The 22,163-nt window shown below is 44.2% G+C and overlaps 1 protein-coding gene across 1 annotated transcript in view; it reads right to left on the bottom strand.

Annotated features, from left to right (window-relative positions):
* Positions 1 to 21,911, bottom strand: part of ERCC6 (excision repair cross-complementation group 6) — a 67,499-nt gene extending 45,588 nt beyond the window's left edge. Inside the window, exons 1-4 of the mRNA XM_010854444.1 lie at positions 21,481 to 21,911; positions 19,582 to 19,702; positions 17,627 to 17,738; positions 11,960 to 12,671 (exon numbers count right to left, since the gene is read on the bottom strand). Coding sequence (XP_010852746.1) covers positions 11,960 to 12,671; positions 17,627 to 17,738; positions 19,582 to 19,702; positions 21,481 to 21,902 — 1,367 coding nt within the window. The 5' untranslated portion in view covers positions 21,903 to 21,911. The remainder of the gene's footprint in view (positions 1 to 11,959; positions 12,672 to 17,626; positions 17,739 to 19,581; positions 19,703 to 21,480) is intronic.
* Positions 21,912 to 22,163: the final 252 nt, after the last annotated feature.

Consider the following 22,163-nt stretch of genomic DNA (forward strand, 5'->3'; position numbering starts at 1 on the left):
CGACAGACAGCAACGCTGCACAACCAGCTGAACTGCACAGGAACAGTATGTCCTTCAGTTGTAACCTACTGGCATGCCTTGTCGATGGAACCCTGAGGATACACCTGAGAAGTTAATTTCTTTTCAAAGGAGAATTCCCAGCATTTCAAGGATGTTCAAAATGCCAGAGCAGAACACAGCCAGCTGCCACCATGCCGAACCTTGAGCCCACTCACCGCTGAGCATCTGCATGCCCTGTACTGTCCCCAAGCTCCCTCCTGCAACACACACATTCATTCACACGCCTGGGGACCCTTCAGACCTCAGCCCGAGCAGCGCCTCTGGAAGAAGTCTTGCACAACCTGTCAGTGAGCTGTCCAGTCCCCCAGGTGCCTTCCTAACCACGCGCCTTGGGCACACCTGATGTCTCCACTACCAGAGTGTGAGCATCTTTTGACATCTGTATCTGTCTCCCCTGTTAGACTGGGAGCCACCTGAGGTCAGAGACAGTTTCAGTCATTTTCATATCTTTAAAGACTAGCATAATGCCCACCTCACCAGAGGCTCGATAAATGCTAAAGAAATGAATCAACAGGGTTCAGAATTGGGTGAGGAAGACCCAGGGGCAGAGAACCATGGCTTGAAAATGGTCATAAAATAGATCCCTCAGCAATGGTTCCAGAACGTCCTGTTCTAGCTCCTGCCGCACTTCCTGCCCCTTCTACATGCATGACTCTGGGCTGTAGCCACTGCATAAACATGGCTGGGTCCACTGCAAAGAACGGGGCTCGGCCAAGAGCGACTGCAAAGTCAGAGATGTTTAATTTAGAATTTTATAAGGAGGAAAAAAAAGAGAGAGGAAGCTCATTACATTGAATGACAAAAATTTTGTAAGGTGTTTTCAATTCCTCGTTTCTGTTTTTCAGGGTTTCCCAGGGGATTCACCTTGCAACAGGACTGGTCTTTGCACACCAGCTGATGGGAAGAAATAAGGAGTCCTGAGTTTGGGTCCAAGGCTCCCAAGGACCAGGTGGGAAATGCTGGGCAAAAGATTCAACTTTTTATGAAAGGATTCATCTCTTGGCAGAGGAAAAAAGAAGTTTACATAGCCCTAATCTATATTTACATTAACAGAAAGGAAGTAATGTTTCTAGTGTTGACACTTTCATCTTTTCTTTAATCCATACATATAATAGTCACAGCTGCAACCCAACAAAATGAGGTGAGTGTGTTACTCACTGGGAGGTTTTCTAATTCCTCTAGTCCCTCAGACTCCAGTGGTAGCTACCAGAGCAGAACCAGCAAAACACAGATGCAAGCTACCCGCTGAGAAGGGGACACTGGACGTAGGCAGAGAGCGACGCTACAGGTCTGTCATTAGCAAGCGGAGGCCTGAACTTCAGAAACATCGTTTGACAACGCTGCATCTGTCTCCTTGACCACCAAAGGAGCCAAGTAACAGGTTCCTACAGGACTAAGTGAAGTAATGTTTACTATATGCTTTGGAAACTATTTTTAATACTGCATACATGTCAGATACTATATCACAATTATTGGCAGATTACACAAAAAAGCAAAACTGAGAAATCTGAATTAATTGTAGGTTAAATGTGAATAGTAACAAATGTCAGGACACTGTGGAACTGCAATCTAGGGTGGGCAGGAGTTAAGCGTACCAAGTCTAGAAGATCATCACACTACTGTGCCTGTACTATCAGCCAAGATGAAGATTATCGTGGTCACTCTGAGCACAATGTCCTACTCGCTGAGTGAAGTGAAGATGTAGAAAACCAAGCCTTACAAGGCACAAGAGAAGGATCTGGAACACTGACCTCTAAACAGAGAAAACTATAAAGAACCAGTGTAATCTTGACCCACCCACACTCGGAGCCAACGAGCAGGCTACTGGTTAGAAGAATGCCCCCTGGGCAGATGTCCAATGCCCCTAGTGTGTTCAAAGGAGAAATCATGTTTTATTTCTCCCCAACTGTTAATAATGTACTTATATAGATATTTTATCACTAAGTGGACATAATCATATTAATAAGAAATATATGAAAGTTAAGAAAAGCCTAACATTAAACAAAACTAAGTTTATAACAGCATATGCAGTATGAGATGGCAATGCATATTAAACATAATTGTTAATAGCACTTTTTACCCTGGAAAAACGTTATCTTTTTCTCGATATTTATATAAGCTCTTCCTCATGATTCTCATAGACCCTCTTACTGGCTTGATGAAATCTTACTAGAAAATGTTTTATCTAATGGACATACAAATAACAAGACTAGCTAATTTTTGTTGAGTGTCTGATATCTGCCAATGTCTCAGATATATTACCTTTTGTAATACTAACGTCACCCTTGAAGAAGGTACTGTCATTTACAGACGTGGAGATACACAGGACCTCATAGCTACTCGGCAAAACTTAGGCATTCTGACTCCATGGCCTGTGATTTGCACCCACTATGCCATATATCCTAAAAGAAATCCAACCTTGAACATTCACCGGAAGGGCAGAAGCTGAAGCCCCAATACTTTGGCCACATAATGTGAAGAGACAACTCTGGAAAAGACTCTGATGCTGGAAAAGACTGAGGGCAGGAGGAGAAGGGGGCGACAGAGGATTAGATGGTTGGATGGCATCACTAATTCAAAGGATGTGAGTTTGAGCAAACTCTGGGAGACAGTGAAGGACAGGGAAGCCTGGTGTGCTACACTCCACTGGGTCACAAAGAGTTGGACACAACTTAGCGACTGAACAACAACCAAAATGCCCCCCTAGCTGTGGACAAGCTATGTTTTGAAATTATATATACATACATATTATGTTTTAAGACATAATATATTTTTTAAATTTAGAGGCAGAAAACACCCTAATAATAACAACTAAGAGTAACTGATTAAGCGTGCGGGGTGCTGCTGTAAGTGTTTTCATGTATTAAACAATTTAATCCTTACAACTCTATGAGACAAATACTATTCTTAATCTCTTTTTCTTAATTAAACAAAGGTAGGCAGGGACAGGTAAAGCAGCCTGCTCAAGATCACCAATGTGAAGGTCTTAACCTGGAGTCTGTGCCCCTGTTACATAATCTTGAGTTTCAAAAACATTTTCAAACTTGCAAAAAAAATCACCCTTTTTCTCACAGCACCAGCCAAAAAGGTCAATAATCATCTCTCTAAATGCTATACAATGAAAACACTTCTACAAGAGCAAACTAAGCTCTAATACGTCAATTCAAATTTGTCTCAAGAAACATCAGTGTGAAAGTCTAAGGAGAGGAGAGATGGCCACTGTTTGTGTACAATAACACGATTCCCTCCACACCTTGCTGCTGTGCAGGGTGGGTCAAAACTCACTCTTCACTGGACACCTGCTAACTTACCCAAGTAATAGTGAAATCAATTTAACAGTTCTGATTACAGATAATCTGGGCTGAAAAAACACATCAGTTCAGTTAAGTCACTCAGTTGTGTCTAACTCTTTGTGATCCCCTGGACTGCTACATGCCAGGATCCCCTGTCCATCATCAACTCCTGGAGCCTACTCAAATTCATGTCCATCGAATTGGTGATGTCATCCAACCATCTCATCCTCTGTCCTCCCCTTCTCCTCCTCCCTTCAATTTTTCTCAGCATCAGGATCTTTTCAAATGAGTCAGTTCTTCACATCAGGTGGCCAAAGTATTGGAGTTTCTGCTTTAGCATCAGTCCTTCCAATGAATATTCAGGACTGATTTCCTTTAGGATGGACTGGCTGGATCTCCTTGCAGTTCAAGGGACTCTCAAGAGTCTTCTCCAACACCACAGTTCAAAAGCATCAATTCCTCGGTGCTCAGCTTTCTTTATCATCCAAATCTCACATCCATACATGACTACTAGCCTTGCCTAGACGGACCTTTGTTGGCAAAGTAATGTCTCTGCTTTCTAATACGCTGCCTAGGTTGGTCATAGCTTTTCTTCCAAAGAGCAAGCATCTTTTAATTTCATGGCTGCAGTCACCATTTGCAGTGATTTTGGAGCCCAAAAAAATAAAGTCTCTCCCTGTTTCCATTGTTTCCCCATCTATTTGCCATGAAGTGATGGGACCGGATGCCATGATCTTAGTTTTCTGATTGTTGAGTTTTAAGCCGTCTTCACTCTCCTCTTTCATCAAGAGGCTCTTCAGTTCTTCTTCACTTTCTGTCATAAGGGTGGTGTCATCTGCGTATCTGAGGTTAGTGATGTTTCTCCTGGCAATCTTGATTCCAGCTTGTGCTTCATCCAGCCCAGCATTTTGCATGATGTACTCTGAATATAAGTTAAATAAGCAGGGTGACAATATACAGCCTTGACATATTCCTTTCCCAATTTGGAACCAGTCTGTTGTTCCATGTCCAGTTCTAACCGTTGCTTCTTGACCTACATACAGTTTGAACATTCTTTGGCATTGCCTTTCCTTGGGATCAGAATGAAAACTGACTTTTTCCAGTCCTGTGGCCACTGCTGAGTTTTCCAAATTTGCTGGCATATTGAGTGCAGCACTTTTACAGCATCATCTTTTAGGATCTGAAATAGCTCAACTGGAATTCCATCACGTCCACTAGCTTTGTTCATAGTGATGCTTCCTAAGGCCCACTTGACTTCGCATTCCAGGATGTCTGGCTCTAGGTGAGTGATCACACCATCGTGGTTATCTGGGTCGTGAAGATCTTTTTTTGTGCAGTTCTTCTGTGTATTCTTGCCACCTCTTCTTAACATCTTCTGCTTCTGCTACGTCCATACCACTTCTGTCCTTTACTGTGCCCATCTTTGCATGAAATGTTCCCTTGGTATCTCTAATTTTCTTGAATAGATCTCTAGTCCATGCCTGAAGAACTATGGATGGAGGTTTGTGACACTGTACAGGAGGCAGTGATCAAGACAATCCCCAAGAAAAAGAAAGGCAAAATGGTTGTCTGAGGTCTTACAAATAGCTGAGAAAAGAAGAGACGCTAAAGGCAAAGGGGATAAGGAAAGATATACATATTTGAATGCAGAGTTTCAAAGAATGGCAAGGAGAGATAAGAAAGCCTTCCTCAGTGATCAATGCAAAGAAATAGAGGAAAACAACAGAACGGGAAAGACTAGAGATCTCTTCAAGAAAAAACACATAACATACTTAATACCAGACACACCAATACACAGGCACACCTTGGAGATATCACAGGTTCGGTTCCAGACCGCCACAACAAAGCAAATATTGCAATAAAGCAAGACACATGAATTCTGTGGTTTCCCAGTACAAATAAAAGTTACGTTTACATTATACTGTAGTCCAGTAAGCGTGCAATAGCATTATGTCTAAAAAAGTAACGTACATACCCTAATTAAAAAATGGTTAGTTAAAAAACTGTTACCCATCATCTGAGCCTTTAGAGAGCAAAGGTCACTCATCATAGATCACCATAACAAATACAATAATGAAAGTCTGATATACTGAGAATTATAAATGTGACACAAAGATATGAAGTCAGCAAATGCTACTGGAAAAATGGTAACAGCAGACTTGCCTTGTCTTGCTTAAGGCAAGTCTATCTTCAATCCGTATTGCCTATACTGAGATGCCCATACTAAACTACAGAAAAAGCAAACTATACCTCTTATGGGAACTGTCAAATACTAGGAGGCTGAGATCATAAATTAATAAAATGAATATGCCCGCTCCAAAATTTCCAAGGAAGTCACGTATTTTGCTGCTTGAAATTTACAACTGACCTTATTGCTCTGTTTTCAGTTTTAAGTTGCAAGGGCCACTAAGATCTGTAGTGACTGTGAGGGGAAAGTCACACATCATACAGTTAAATCATTCCTAATATAGGGTGAAATTTCAATATCAGGATCATTCTCCACTTATTGCAATATCCATGGAAGAAATTCTACAACAGAAGCACAGTGCATACAATTTGATTTTTAAAAATATATTCAAGGCACCAAGCTGGGTGTTTAATATAGTTTGCATTTCTGTGGTGCAATAGGTTTTCTATTTCAGACAGCTGAGAATCCCTCACAGATTAGTCTAATTTGCTAAATTGAGACACGCGGTGTTTTACTTTTCTTATCTGCCTTTTTATGGTCTATCTGGGTGGACTTAATTGGCACATCTGAGCAGATGAAATACCCTCAGTTAGGAGTCCAGATCTCACAGAGTAAATTAAGACTGATGCAGACAATTATGCACTGGAGCTGAGGATGAGAGGTGTGTGCGGAGCACAAAGCAGAATTAGTCTTCATTTGTGTCTTAGCTTCGTCATTTAAAAGAAGCCAAGATGCTCTCTGTGAAACCTCCTTAAGGGAGTTAACTTTTTCTTCTCTTTAAAATATAGATTACTACAAGAAAAGAAAAAGGAAAAAAAAAAGAATAGAAGTTTATTTCTTAAGAAAGCAATTAACTCCCAGAAACTGATGACAAGAACTGTCAATAAATAATTATAGTCTCTGGGTCAAATCTAGATAAATTTTAACCAAATTCAGATTTTTAGAGATCAAATGATTTGGGGTTTTTTTTGTTTGTTTGCTTGCTTTGTTTTTAAGGCACAAGCAAATCAGGCTCTACAATGTAATTTGGCCTTTGCCTAACTGTGACCTGAATTTAAGTGCAGTGCAAACAAAAATCTAATTGAACGATAAACATGGGACAATCACAATGCAAAGGGATTGGCTCCAGAAAAGAGGAAGAGGCTCTGTGAAGACAATAAAACGGAGACAGAGCAGCTGGGAATGTGGGAGCCACAGACTTTAGCACCATTTCAAGCCAGGGCTGGGACCTGCAGAAGGCTGAAGTTGTCCTCATCAAGCCATGGGAGAAACTGATCACTGAGGCCACACTCTTCTGGGTCCACGGCACCAGTCCACGCTGACAGGCCACTCCCTCCTGACCAAACCACCCGCAGCTCCAGCCCAAACCCAGACTTCTCACTTGCTGCTACCCTGGGCAAAAGACCTCGGCTTTCTCGGCTGGGGATCCTATCTCCTAGGGGCCGTGAGGACTACAGCACTGGGCCCACAGAGCCCGCAGCACTGCTGAGCGGTAAGCATGCACTAACGTCAGTCACCTTAGTCCTCATGCAGCCTCCTCCCCTTCCTCCTGGATGCCCCCCTTGCTCAGGCCTCCAAATTTCGAATCCAAGAGACTTTTTCCAGCATTTATCCTCCTGGCATCTGAAAATAACAACAGCCCTCCCCTTCTAGAACTAGGCATGTATACAGCCAAACCCTGCAAACCAGGGTCCAACTCACCCCTGCCACAAGCCACAGTGCTCAAGGTGGGGGAGGGGGGGTGATGAAGACACCATTTCCCAGACAGTTTAGCCGTGTGGAGGCTGCAGGTATTCTGCAAGATTCACACGATGAATGGAGTCATCTGACTTTTTAACTCCAAGCTATTCACACTAAAATAAAGTTTAAAATGTGATAAAAGAAAAACCTTTAAGATTAAAAATGTATCAGAAACCAGTTTTATCAATGGGCACCATGACTACAGATTCGGGTTACACCACACCATGAGGAAAATTCTTTCCCCATCCACATCAGACCTGTCAAGTTTTCTAGACACCCCAGCAACCTCCCCAAACCTTCAGCCGACTGACCTGGGTTTGGGGTTTGGTTTCAGTCCAGGGAGGCAGGGGTGGCCATGTCCTGCTTCTTGGCACCACCGTGTGGCCGTATACAGACATTGCCCATTTCACCCAACTCCAAGTCCTGGCTTCAAACCCCAGCTCTTAACCAGTGAGATCATGGGCAAGTTGATAACTTGAAAAGGCCAAGATAAAGTGTACACCCTGCTATAATTATAACATGTGACAGACATATACGCACGGGATCAACGACTGGAATGAGGGACTTCCCCTGCAGAAATAATGATGCACTGAAGTTTGAGGGTAAATGTGGCAAGTGTTTTAACCTGCATCCTCAGTCCATATCAACATATCTGCACCACTCCACAGACCAGGCCCAGTGCTGGGACCAACTTCCTCCACAAAATCTCCCCTAAAGCCCCTCCAGCTGATGTCATTACACTCTTCACCCTCTAGGTCCCATCTGTGCCCTTGTTCCCTAAAAGACTGCAGATTCCTTGCAGGAATGGCGTCGGGCATTCATGCAGTGAGAATAAAGATGAAGCAACGGAGCTGACCTCACATCTCGACTGGGAAATGAACCGTCTACACTGGGGGAACCAGGACTGATCATCCGGCGGGGAAAAGTGTGTGTATGAAACGTGGTCTTCCAGGCCACTCTGGACTCAACCTGGGACACATCACCCAACACCGAATGCGTCTTATTTCTATTAAGTGCTTGGCCCCGGGAGATCCTAGATCCTAAAGCAATGGATTTTACGGAAGCCTTCACAACTGACAGCCATACCCTAATGGATACTTGAGTACCACAAAATTAAAATAAAAAATTATGGATGCTTTGTAAGATCTGTTAGCACTGACTTGAGTAAGAACCAACAGAATAACTGCTTCTAAGAAGTGGCCTATTCATCCCGGTACATAACCAGACCTCTGAAAATCAGGGAACACCACTGAGGGGACAGCCTGCAAATGCAACAGGAGAGAAGAAAACAGGATAAAAATGTGGAAAAGGCGAAGTTCACAGACAGTACAAAAGATGGTTAAAACTTCCAAGCCTAGCCTGAAATCTTGGCTAAGTCAGAGAAAGTAGGATTGTAAGTGCTATTACCCAGATCCAGAAAATGTTAAGCTGTAGAAAAGGTCTGACAGGGTATTCCTGCTGAACATCAACTAAAACCAAAGATACCTAGTTAGGACTAACCTAGGGCTAATGAAGACATAAGACTCTCAAGCTGAGAGAACTAGGCGGGTGAGATGTCTAGGAATCATCCACTTTTACTTCCAACAGTTCAAAACAATTAGCATGGTTATAATTTAAGCCCTGTTATATAAATATATATAATTCAACACATACTTAAGTTCAAAAGGTACCTGCCCTGGACATATACTTCTAAATTCTAACCGTCAGGAAAAACTCACTTTCTATGTTGTAAACTGGGTGGTGTTGTTGCTCAGTTGCTAAGTCCTACTCTTTGCAGTCCCCACAGACTGTAGGATTCTCTGTCCGTTGGGTTCTCCTGGCAAGAATTCTCGAGTGGGTTGCCGTTTTCCTCTCCAGGGGATCTTCCCAACCCAAGGATGGAACCTGCATTTCCTGCGGTTCCTTTACCACTGAGACACCAGGGAAGCCCCTTGTAAACTATATGGGGCTTTATTCTGATCATCAATCATCAAACCATGCTATTAATAAGATAAGAAATCCTAATCTTTTTCTTCACTCAAGGGGTTACCATTACAATTTCAATCTGTCTACAAAGATCAACAACAAGAAATAACAAAATATAGAGTGACTGGCAGTTTTAAAATATCCTTAATATGCTTCTCAATCCTGAGCATTTTAGTTTCTTTTAACATCCCCCAAGCCCAAGAGTACCAAGGGAGATGCAATATAAACATTTTAATGTAGATATCTACAGTTTAACAATTATCTGCCTTAATAACTATAGCTATAAAATTTTAAGAGCTATAGTATTTTGGTGGCAATTAAGAGTTATTGATATTTCTAAAACTCATTTGAGATTCTACTGTAACTTGAGCAAAAACTGACTTTCTGATATGGCTTTGGATATAACAGTTTTACAATCTTAACATTATTAAGAAAAACTTATTGCCATGAATTTAAACCCATATTTAAAATTCAATCAAAACAAACTGCTCTTGATCAAAATACTGATATACTTAAAATACATTTAATATTGACTCAATTTAATGGCAAGAATATTCATTCCACTTACAATCAATATGGTGAGATTAACACTTTTATTAATTCTCTACAGTAGTCAAGGAAAAAATATGCCACTCACTGTTCAAGAGTATTGAGCAATACCCCTCAAACAACTTTATAAATATGGAACATGCGAGGTAACTTTAAAGTTGAAATAAGAAATGACAAATATTAAGCCACTCCTCAACCCTGTCTTGCCACGTAAGGTATTACTGCAGTGTTGAGTGTAAGGGCTCCCTTAAAGACCTGGATCTAGGTTGCAGGTACTCAAATCATTTATGAAAAGAACTATGCTCCATCTACTTCTAAAAGGTTAGGTAGGGAATATGGATATGTGGCAAAAGGAATGGAGAATGTCAGCAGTTCTAAACAAGAAGAAAAGAATATCAGGTTAACCTTCATTCTCCAAGGTTCAGTTCAGTTCAGTTCAGTCACTCAGTCGTGTCCGACTCTTTGCAACCCCATGAATCGCAGCACACCAGGCCTCCCTGTCCATCACCAGCTCCCGGAGTTCACTCAGACTCACGTCCATGGAGTCAGTGATGCCATCCAGCCATCTCATCCTCTGTCGTCCCCTTCTCCTCCTGCCCCCAATCCCTCCCCAGCATCAGGGTCTTTTCCAATGAGTCAACTCTTTGCATGAGGTGGCCAAAGTACTGGAGTTTCAGCTTCAGCATCAGTCCTTCCAATAAACACCCAGGACTGATCTCCTTTAGTTAGTGGGAAGCTACAAAATTACAATAAACTAGGTCTCCCTACACTGAGGAAAAAGAAAAAACTGTTGAGGATTGAGAAAAAAATATCCTGGGAGCAAATATTTAAAAAGTAATCTGGAAAAAAAAAAAAGTTATCTGTTAAGCAGATTCTCACACCCCCTTGAGTTTCTCAGTGCTCTTGGCAAGCCAAGTGCTGAGCCCTGAGTCACACAGCACAGTGCTCCCTGAGACACAGTGGACACTGCAGCGTGCACACTGGTCTTCCTGGTTCGCAAAAAATGTGTGGCAACAGGCAATGCCAACTCCACAGACAAACGTGTCCACCTTCCTTTTATCTTACTTACACCAGATACTGACAAAATCATGGAAATAAGAAGCCAAAGTTAGTCTCTAGCACACACAAAAAAGGCAGTGGGAAGGGTATCTGGACATGTGAAGCCCATTTCGGGCACTAGAAGGTTTAAATTCTTAAACAACGACTTTTTTAAGACAAGGAAGGAGGGATTGAGGAAAGCAATCTTATTCTTTCATACACTAAAACTTAAACTTCAGCTCTCTGGGCTTCCTGGGGGCACTAGTGTTAAAGAACCCACCTGCAAGTCCAGGAGACCTAAGAGACACAGATTCGATCCCTGGGTCGGGAAGATCCCCTGGAGGAGGGCATGGCAACCCACTCCAGTGTTCTTGCCTGGAAAATCCCATGCACAGAGGAGCCTGGTGGGCTACAGTCCACAGGGTCGCACAGAGTCAGACACGACTGAAGTGACTTAGCATGCACACACGTTCTCCTGAAATTACTTCCACCCAGCATACGCCACACAAGCCAACCTCCTCCTCCTCCCCAGCCTCGCAGCAAGGCACCCACTCTCCAAAGGCAGGCACACAGCTCCTACTTTAGTCCTTCGCATGCCTCTTGACCCAGCCTTCCCCTTAAGCTCTTCTTCTTAGACTTGCCCCCAAATCTGAATGATGACCCAGAAGTAGAAACATCTTGGGTCAGCTCCACTGAGGATTCAGGGGTTCTGATGGTTCTATCACCGACCCAGTGGACATGAGTTTGGGTCAACTCTGGGAGTTGGTGATGGACAGGGAAGCCTGGAGTGCTGCGGTCCATGGGGTTGCAAACAGTCAGACACGACTAAGTGACTGAACTGAACTGATGTTCTACTGGGCTAAGGCTGCAGGAAGTCCGATCTTTGGATGAATAGGGGTCTAACACACTAAGCTAGGCCAGAACTCTTATTTATTAATAAACCTGCCACCTACAATACATGCATTGAAGAAGGAAATGGCAACCCACTCCAGTGTTCTTGCCTGGAGAATCCCAAGGATGGCAGAACCTGGTGGGCTGCCGTCTATGGGGTCGCACAGAGTCAGACACGACTGGAGCGACTTAGCAGCAGTAGCAGCATAATAAAACACGGCCCCTGTGGACTGACCTTAATCGCTGCTTATAATAGTCTTCATCTCCATCGTCTCGGCATCTCACTACTTTCCGGCCTCCTCCGGTGGCTTCAGCTTCTTCCCCAGAACTTGGAAAAAAGTCATCATCGATCTCCTGCACAGTGACTTTCTTCTGCCGTTTCCGGCGATTGAGCACCAGCCTCTGCTCCCAGTCAGAGCCTTCCCCGGGCAGGTCAGCACCCACCGTCTCTTCCAGCTCCTCCTCCGTGGGCAAGTACTCAGACTCTTCATCCTCAGAGTCCCCCTGTGCGTTTGGTCTCACATCACAATCCCAGGGTTTCTTTCCCTTTAGCAATCCGACCTGCCCCTGGAGCTGAAGAGCCCTCTTCTGGAGTTTCTTGATCTGTTTTTTCAGGCGTTTATCTGTTTTCGATACAGCTTTGCCTCTCTCATCTGGTTTGTTTTCATTGAGTGCTGAGCTCGGTTCAGAAGTGGCCGAGGCCGAAGCTTTTTTAGCTGCTCTTTTATTACAAGCTTGCTTCTTTCTTTCAAAGGACAGTTTCGCTTGATCTGCCAAATACTTTTCAAAGCCTGATGCTTCATTGAGCATTAGTTTTCTGGGCTTTTTCTCCTGCTTCTGAGGGATCTTGGTACCAAAAGGTGTCATCTGACCAGTGCGGACGAGCTCTTCCCAAGCGGTCTCCTGAGCGGGCATGAGCATGCTGCCAAGGCAGGAGGGCTCTGCTTCTGAAAAAGGGATGACAATGCATTGGGTACTAACATAAAACTTTCCAGGAGAACAACAGACATGTGTGCTACTCAACACGGAGACACACACACACACACACAAAATCAGTGATGTGCGATACTATGTATGAAGCACAGAGTGAAACCGACACACTCCGATTCAAAACGGTAACTTCTCAGTAACTTTTCCCAGAATACTGCATTACTAATATGCTTTCCGGGCATCCAAAGACAGACCCAGTCATACGTAACATACAGAGAGGGAAATTTTGCCATGTTTCCTTATCAAGGAAAGAGTAGTCCTTGAAGAAGCAATCTCCCAAGTTTGCACATCACTGCTAACACCAGCTCTGAGAGGGACTTAAATTCAAGAGACAGCAGGACTGAAAACAGAACTCTAAAGAATTAGCATGCACCTAAATAGGTTAGACATAAATGGTGGCTCTGCTCCATTCAATAGGATAGCCACCACGTGGCCATTTAAATTTACACTGAGAATTCATTTTTTTCAGTTGTACTTGCCACATTTCAAGAGCTCAGTAGCCACACGTGGCTGAAGGCTACCGTGATGACCAACACAGACAGCGTTTCCACTACTGCAACCACGTCTACGGGACAGCACCACATTAGACACGCCAACTGACGGAAGGGACGCGCTGAAACTGGAGTCACGCTGTAGCGACAGGGAGCCGCCCAGAAACCACCGTCTTTCATCGGCTGAGATCGATCTGTAGCAAAATTACTACATCCATAGCCAAAACATCAACGGAAGTAAGGCTTACTGGGAAGGAAACCGTATTCTAAAACCTGTCATCTCTGCAGGCCAACAACGCCAGCACAGTTTTTGTTAAATGGACACTAAAGAAAAACGTGCCTCAGAAAGTGCAGAAATCCTAAGTGTACAGCCCAGTAAGCTTTCAGAAAAATATACCCATACACACCTGAAGAAGGACATAGCAACCCACTCCAGTATTCTTACCTGGAGAATCCCATGGACAGAAGAGCCTGGTGGGCTACAGTCTGCAGGGTGCAAGAGTAGGACACGACTGCGCAACTGAACCACCACATACCTAGACGCTAGCATCCAGATCAGGAAGCATAAATCGCCTTTGATGGTGTCTCCCAGCTTCTAGTCCACTAGATACTGACCTGTTAACACTGCAGATAAGCTGGACCTGGCATTGAACTTGGAAATGTCTGTGCTTGTGTCTGGCTTCTTATGTTCAAAATTGTGCCTGTGAGTCATGCCTGCTGTTGAATTTGGCTGCAGTCTGATGGTGCTCACTGCTGTTCGTGCGGTATTCTATTATATAACTCCACCACAGTGTCTCCATTCTACTGTTAATGGACATGTGGGTAGTTTCCAGGTTTGGACAACTGAGAATAACGCTGCTACGAGTATTCCAGTACATGTCCTTTGGTAACGCTATGTATACAATTCTTTGGGTATATTAAGCTTTGGTAGACAACACCAAACATTTCCAAAGTGGTTCTGCCAATTTTAAGCTCTACCAGCAGTGTTTCAGAGTTTCAGCAGATCCACACCCTTGCCCTCCCATGTCAGCCATTCTGGTGGGTGTGTGGTAGAGCCGTTCCAAGGCTGTGATGTAGATTTCCCTAAGTGAACGTCTACACAGATCTGCTGATCTTTTGGGTAGCCTCTTGTAAGGAAATGCCCAAATCTTTTGCCAATTTTTCTCACAGGTGGTCTTTAAAAAGAAAAAAAAAAAGATCTCTAGGAATTCTTCATACATTCTAGACTCAAGTCCCTGGATTAACACAGACACTACAAACATTTTTTCCCATTCTGCAGCAGCTTGCCTTTTATGCGATCTTTCAGCAAACACAAGACCTTAGTTGTAATATAGTTCATTTATCAAATCTTTTCCTTTACAGTGAGCATTTTGTGTCTTGTTAAATCTTTGCCCCAAGATCATGGAAATGTTTACTTTGTTATACTATTAAAGCTTTTTTTATCCTTCACATTGGAAGAATCCATCTGGAATTTACTTTAGTGTGCTATATGATGGGCCAATCTTCACTTCATCTTCATGTGGATTAACCCGGCACACTTAACGGAAGGATGATCCTTCTCCACGGCATGCACTGAGACATGTATCATGAAACCAAGTGCCCACATGTGGGTGGGTCTGCTTGCTGGCCCTCTATCCTGCCCACTGGTGTGCTGGTCTGCCTTACGCCACGACTGCACTGCTGTCTTACTTACTGTAGCTTAGTAACGGGTCTGGATAGTTTACTCTTCTTCAAGATCGTTGTGGCTACTCCTGACCCAATGCATTTTCATATAAATGTTACCATCCGCTCACTAGTGTCATTCACCTCAGCCTGCTCTTCCTACCCTACACCCTTCCTACCCTACACCCTCTCCCTCAGAAAACTCCCTGAGGTTCATACTGGGGTGGAATGAAGCTGCAGAAGGACAGAGCTGACATCATTATAATATTGTACCTTCCATCTATAACCATGGTGTATCTCCCTCATTTGTCTTCTCTTAATTTTTCAATGACATTTTGTTGTTTTTAATGTAGAGAGCACCAAAGAAAACTACTTTTTTAAACTAAGAGTTATTGCCAGGTATTTTGATTTTGATTATAATTGCCATCTTTACTAAATTTTTATTTTTTACTTTTGCTCATATGCAGAAATATGACTGATTTTTCTATACGGACCTTGTGTTCAATGACACTGCTAAATTCACATAGAACGCCCACTGATTCTTGAAAGATATGACTTTCGATACGATGACCAATCACACATTCCGTAAATAGTGATGGTTTTCTTTCTTTTCTTACATTACTACACTACAGTACAATGTAACAGGAAAGGTGATAGCAGCACCTCATATCATCCCGGATCAGAGGAGCAAAGCCAACCGTTGCAAAGTTTATCCCACCGAATTCCAGGGAAGGATTCTTTAATCAGATAATCCTCACAATGATTAAGAAATGGATCATTATGTGGAGAGCAAGGGAAAGGAAATCTCAGAAAAGCATGGGAGCAAAGAAAGGAAGGTCTACTATGCTTATGCCCATCTCAAGACAGACTTGGAAGGTTAAAGAATGTAGCCAAGGTCTATACCTGGGCAATAAAGAGCTGGGGCGCATAAAGCCCGGACGCTCTGCTCTCCTGCCTCCCCAGACAGGGCACAGAGCGCCAGGGAGAAGGGACCTGGGCAATAAAGAGCTGGGGCACATAAAGCCTGGACACTCTGCCCTCCTGCCTCCCCAGACAGGGCACAGAGCGCCAGGGAGAAGGGACCTGGGCAATAAAGAGCTGGGGTGCATAAAGCCCAGACGCTCTGCTCTCCTGCCTCCCCAGACAGGGCACAGAGCGCCAGGGTGAAGGGACCTGGACGATAAACAGCTGGGGCGCATAAAGCCCAGATGCTCTGCTCTCCCGCCTCCCCAGACAGGGCACAGAGCGCCAGGGCGAAAGGACCTGGGCGATAAAGAGCTGGGGCGCATAAAGCCCAGATGCTCTGCTCTCCCGCCTCCCCAGACAGGGCACAGAGCACCAGGGAGAAGGGAGGGAGCACAGAAAGGATGGACGAGGAATGGTGATAAGAGAGACCAGGAGCCTAAGTGCTGGCTAGAGGCCCAGTGGAAAGAGATAATAAGAAACAGGAGTTCAGAAAAAGGGAGAGGCCGTAAGTGTACAGGTGGCTAGAGAAGCCGTAGGGAAGGGGTAAGATTCTTTGGGGAGACGCAGTATTATAAAAAGAGGGCTCAGCGAGAAATTCTGAGAGTAATTACTATTTAAGATAAGCCTAGAAAATCTGGTCAAAAACAACTAAATAGAAATGGCCAGAAGGCTGAAAGAAAAACCAGCAGAGAGACATGGCTCCTGAGAGGCAGGGAAGTAGCAGCTGCTATAGACAGGCCAAGCAGAGCTCTTGGATTGGGGGAAGCAACAATTACCCCTGGGCCGACTTTTACTAAACAAACAATAGGAAGCAAAAGATAACAGCAAGTTCTAGGCAGCCAGATCAAGAAACGGTTTTTTACTAACGAGAAACAACAGCATTTCAGCAGCAGGAAGCACTGGCCACAGGCCCAGTGGACCCTGTAAGACAACTCTGATAGCACAGCTAGTATTTTTTTCCGTCACCTCAGTTGAGTCTTCACAATTCTCTTGTCTTACTGAATGGAGCCAGCACAAAATGTTTGCTTGAAGGGCTTAAATCTGTATTTCAACTAGTAAATAACTGAACAGCTACCAACAATTTCTAAACACACACACACACACACACTGACACTCAAGGCATTTCGTTTCAGAGCTTATGTATCTTCCCAAAAGGTTTTCCAAAAGACACCCATCCAGGGCAGTGATATAAGCAAAATCATGGCCATGAACCAAATAACCTGAATTAAGATGCCTTAACAACAGAATTGATGGTTAGAAAGCCTGTCAAATAGGTTCCAAAAAGATTTGTAAAAGCAATTCTATGAATGCTGACTGATGATACTGGGTCAACAAAACATAATTCAATCAAGATGTTAGGTGTCTTTATGAAGTTAATTATACAAAATGTTAAGATTTCTAATTTATTAAACATAATACTAAATGGGCACCAGGAGCCTCTATTAGGCTGAGTTAAAAATTTACTTTCATTCTCTGAAGCCCCCAAAGACTTCTAATTCATTCCATCTCACAGTTTCTCTCTCTCTGAACAGTCTCTATCTAAACATCAAAGAGCTGCTAAAGAAAGATAGGAAAATACAAACGAGTCAGACTGGTAGACCCAGGTTAGGGTTAGAGTTAGGGTTAGGCTAGGTTCTATAGGTGTAGAGAATACAATGGCCTGCGTTTGTTTTGACACTAAGCAAATAAATGTATTTGTCCAAACACCCAGGCTGGGACTGAAGAGACACCCTCCACGGAGCAGAGGCATCAGGCGGCAGTTCGGAACAGAGACCCCATCCCCAGGATCTCACCAGCATCCTCCTCCTCCAGCCCGCCGAGACCGAGTTCCACTTCCACCTTTGCTCCTCCGAGGACGGCCTGGAGTCGTTTTTGTTTTGCCGTGATCTTCTTCAGCTGTTGTTCCTTAAATGGTAAATGGTGAATACAAAAAAACAGCAGTGAAATGATTAAATACAAAAGGCAGCATCATAAAATTTTAAACATTTTAATCAAGGCCAGAATAAAAATAAAACACAATGGCCATATGTTACTATTACTACAGAGAAACTTATCTGAGTAACTGCTACTTTTCTCGAAGGAAGTAGCGTGTTCCCCCGGGCGGCACCCCGTCCCCGTCCCCCTGACCGGGTGGCACAGTCCACTACTGGTAAGCACCTAAGCCCCACATGCACTGACTGTTGACTTGGGAGGCGGCCCTGCTCTTCTTGGCGTCCCCGTCACACGCTGGGTAAATCACTGCATTTGTTTCTGACCTTAGCAGCCAAAGGGCTATGAGGTCAATAGGCTTTACGGCAAAGAAACACATCAGTGTTCAAACAGTGGAAACAGTAACCCCCCTGATAACCTACCACATTTATGACTGTCCTTTATAGTACACTACTCAATCACAACATTCGAAAATAAAATCTATTTTGACAGACCCTCTTACTCTGTCCTTCCTGGGCCCCCCTTTGTTTTGTCTTCCTCCTACATCACCAGAGCTCACTATGTGGCCATTCCCAGGGACTCCCCAGTTAACTAGGCCTATGGTAGGTGGTTCTTCTTTCCAAGGTCAAGAATGTTTAAACAGCAGACGTGAGCGTGGGGCGAGGGGACATCCTGATTATGGACACCATGTTGTAACGACTTGTAATTTGTTTTATCTTGCAGGTTTTTTCTCAGCAAATTCTCATTTAAAACAGCCTGTCTCTGAACAGTCTCTCTCTAAACATCAGAGAAGAGCTAAAGAAAGACAGGAGTAGACAAGCATGTTAGACTAGTACCTAAGTGCTCCTCGCTGCTCTTTGAAACTCCAACCCACCAGAAGCCCCGTATTCACACGCTCCCACAGAGGCCAGACGGTCCCGTCTGCTCTGGGGAGACCCCGGCTGCCTCACTCCACTGTAAGCAATGAGTGAGCTGCTGCTATGGAGTTAAGTGAGGAGTCAGTGTGGTGAAGACCACGAACCGTTGAGTGGAAGGCAGAAGGAGGAGCCAAGGCTAACGAGACCCCCAAAGATAAAGCCCGAACAGGCGTCGTGAGGACCCTACTCGCTGCAGGCGATCGACTGCAAGCACAAGGCCATGTGTTAGCCACCCTGGACGGCAGCAATAAGGTGATTAAAACGAGTCATTTCTACCCCCTGCCACATGTTGTCATGGAGTGTACGTAAGTTCTAAAAAATGCTCAGACTTTATAAAAACAATGTCAAAAGTAGTAGGCATTTCCCCACCCGTAAGTCCAACAACCCTAAGTGCAGCCCCGTCAGTGTGGCTGGGTGCCAACTAAGGCCAGCCTCTTAGAAGAGGGCGGGTGTGGGGTGGGGCTGGGGGCGGGCAGGGCCTCGCTGGAGGGAAAGTCAGCACAGGCAGGGGCCGGGCAGGGAAAGGGCCAAGTCCACGCGAGACGAGACGAGACGGCGAGAGGCTGGCGGGCCAGAGAGGAACCTCAGCTGGGGGAGAGAGAGCGGCGACGCGAGGGAGCCCGTGAAAGCACGGGAGTGAGGCGAAAAGTCAAAACAGGGAGCTTCCTCTCAGTTGCCAAGGTGCCTGCACATGTGTGTATGTATTTTTAGAAACACTCTTTAAACCGAGGATGTTCAAGGGAAACAGCCAAAAAATTAAATGCATAAAATTTAATTCTCTATTGTAAATCTGCTCCACATCTTACAAGTACTTCTCAGAAATACTTATTTCCTAAATATTATATGAGCTTAAATAATGACTTTTTTCAAAAATCCGAGACTTAAGTGTTTTCTGGAGTCACCTTGTTATACTTCTGTCGTTTTACAGAGTCTAGTTTCCTGTTGATGTCTTTGTTGGTGGCAGCTTGAGGGCCAAGTTGTTCAATAATTTTATCAATCTGTCTTAAGGATGTCGTACATGACCTGAAAAGTAAGAGAAAATCTCTATTTTCCACTCTGGTAACATTTTTTACAGAAGAATATGAAAAGAGGAATGCTAACAACGTGTCCTTTTTTACTTCTCATTAACTGGACACAAGAGAAACCAAACCAGACTAACATACTCTTTCTGGCCACTAACAGAACCTGAAGAATTGTTATAAATATAAGACGACCGCTCATGATTTTTTTTAATCTGGCTAATTTTAATCTGCTTATTCCCACTGGCAAACTGATTCATTCAGCCTATAAGCATTTTAAGTGTCTATTCAAGAGACTATGCAAAAATGATGAGCAATGTTGTCCTTTTATATGAAAAAATGCATACACTTTTCTTTAAGACAATTTTTTAGAGCAGTTTTAGGTACACAGAAAAATTGAGAACGCAGTGATTTCCCATATACTCCTTGCCCCAAATACGCACAGACTACCCCATTAGCAGCAACCCAAACATGGGTTTTTAAAGCCCATTATGGGAATTTCCCAAAGTTTGGAAAAGTACTAAACATATTTAAACATTTCTTATATAAATCAGACATCTGTGACAGTATTTTTCTTTTGCATGACTAGAAGACTTACAGCTATACTATTACACTTTGTAGTACAAACAGAAAAAGCCAATTTATAATAGACTGCTCCTAAAATAAGACATAGAATTGCAACTCCCAACTTTCAAAAGACAAATTCAATATTGACACTTGTGTAATTTGCTGTCTGTATCCTTTGTGGATTTCAGCAGAAAAGATGTTATCAACGCAACTCACTGGTGGTCCTGGCACCACGTGTCACCCTCTGTCTAGCACTGGGCAGCTCATGACTCTGCAGCACCCTGCTCTGTCACCTCTGCAAGCAGTGGACACATTTCCAAGGTCCTCACACCTGAAGGTCAGACTACAACTACTGGAGAACACCTGCTGCTCAAGAGGCTCAAAGAACACACCAGAAAACTGTGAGCAGAGAACAGGCCCTTTGGGTGCCAGGAGTGCACAGCGCCCTCCGCAGGGGCAGCAGCTCCATACTCTCCCCTCCTCCTCCCGCCGCCCCAGGATGCCGCCCCACCCCTCCACCTGGCCTCCTTCTCTCCCTGCTTGCAGCACGCTCTGCTGAGCACACTGGCTATGGGGGGCAGACTGGCAATGGAGCGTGAGCTCACCTCAATCCTCTGCCCCCTCTTTCAGCCCAGGTCCAGGCCTCTCCACAACCAACGCATTCTGCTCAGCACAGCCCAGGTCCATTTCTCCTTTAAAGCCTAAGTGAACCTCCATGGAACTTCACCTTTCCTTAGAGAGGCAAAAGTACAATGGAAGAAAGGAAAAGCAGGGAGGGATTTCTCACTGTTTCCAGAAATGCAAATCTGAAAAGGTACCAAAAGACTGGTCCTGGGTTCAGGAACAGGAAACTAGAAAGAAACTATAGGATGGGGGAGAGGGCCGGGGGACGTTCCTGCTATCTGGAGTGGACACGTCAGATCTTCACAAACACCTCTCCTGAGAACCATCTGTGCACAAGCTTGCGAGATCTGGGCCACTCAGAACAGCACTTCTCTCCAGGGCATCATGTGTAAACAAGCTGCCAAGAACTGAACTGAGTAACTACTGTTTACAATGCTCCTGAGGGCTGGGGTTTAAACACAGGTCAAGGACTTACTGACTCCATTTTCTGATTAAAGGTTCTATAAATCCCCTCAATTTCTGGACTACCACAGGTATTGTCTACATTTTTCAGTCGTAAGTAAAATCAGAGAGAAGGTGGTCCACACTCACGTGAGGTCGTCCAGGACTGACCGGTACTCCTTCTCCGCCTCGGCGAGCTGGGCCACGCAGCTGGCCTCATGGATGGCGCTATCCACCTGCTGAAGCACCCCTTGCTCCAGCACATCCTGGTCGTAGACATCTACACCCAACCCCTGCAGCTCCAGGGCCTGTGCACCGGGCTCCACGGCCTGGATCTGATGTCTGTCGATGTGCAGCAGGGCTGGCCCTCTCCTGGGAAGTTCCAAGAGACACCCTTCGGTGGAAGTGGAGGGTCCATTAGCAGAGGAACAAGAGGGGAGGCTCTGCCCCAGGTCCATGTCGCCATCCTTCTCCTGCTTGATTGTCCCCTCCTCACTGCCACTGACATCCTGGCTCCATGAACAGTCTGGCTCCTGAGTCTGACTTGAGTGGGGGATTCTTTCATTTGGCATCCTCTTCAGACTATCTAAAAGGAAAAAATTTTTCAGCAAGCCCATCAGTTATATAGAATTGTATTTATAAAGTTTAGCAAATATTTCATAATTAAAGCAGATTGATTTCTCAAAAGACCAATAATCCTCCAATTACATAAATTCAAGTTTCCAAGTATTATTTCTCTTAAAAGAGCAAAAACTATAGATCTTCTTGAGTTCTGATAATAATTAAGGACAATTCCCAACAGCAGAGAAAGACATGCAGCGTCATCAAGAACC

Source organism: Bison bison, unplaced genomic scaffold (assembly GCF_000754665.1).
Source record: "Bison bison bison isolate TAMUID 2011002044 unplaced genomic scaffold, Bison_UMD1.0 scf7180017864341, whole genome shotgun sequence".
Classification (NCBI taxonomy): Eukaryota; Metazoa; Chordata; class Mammalia; order Artiodactyla; family Bovidae; genus Bison; species Bison bison.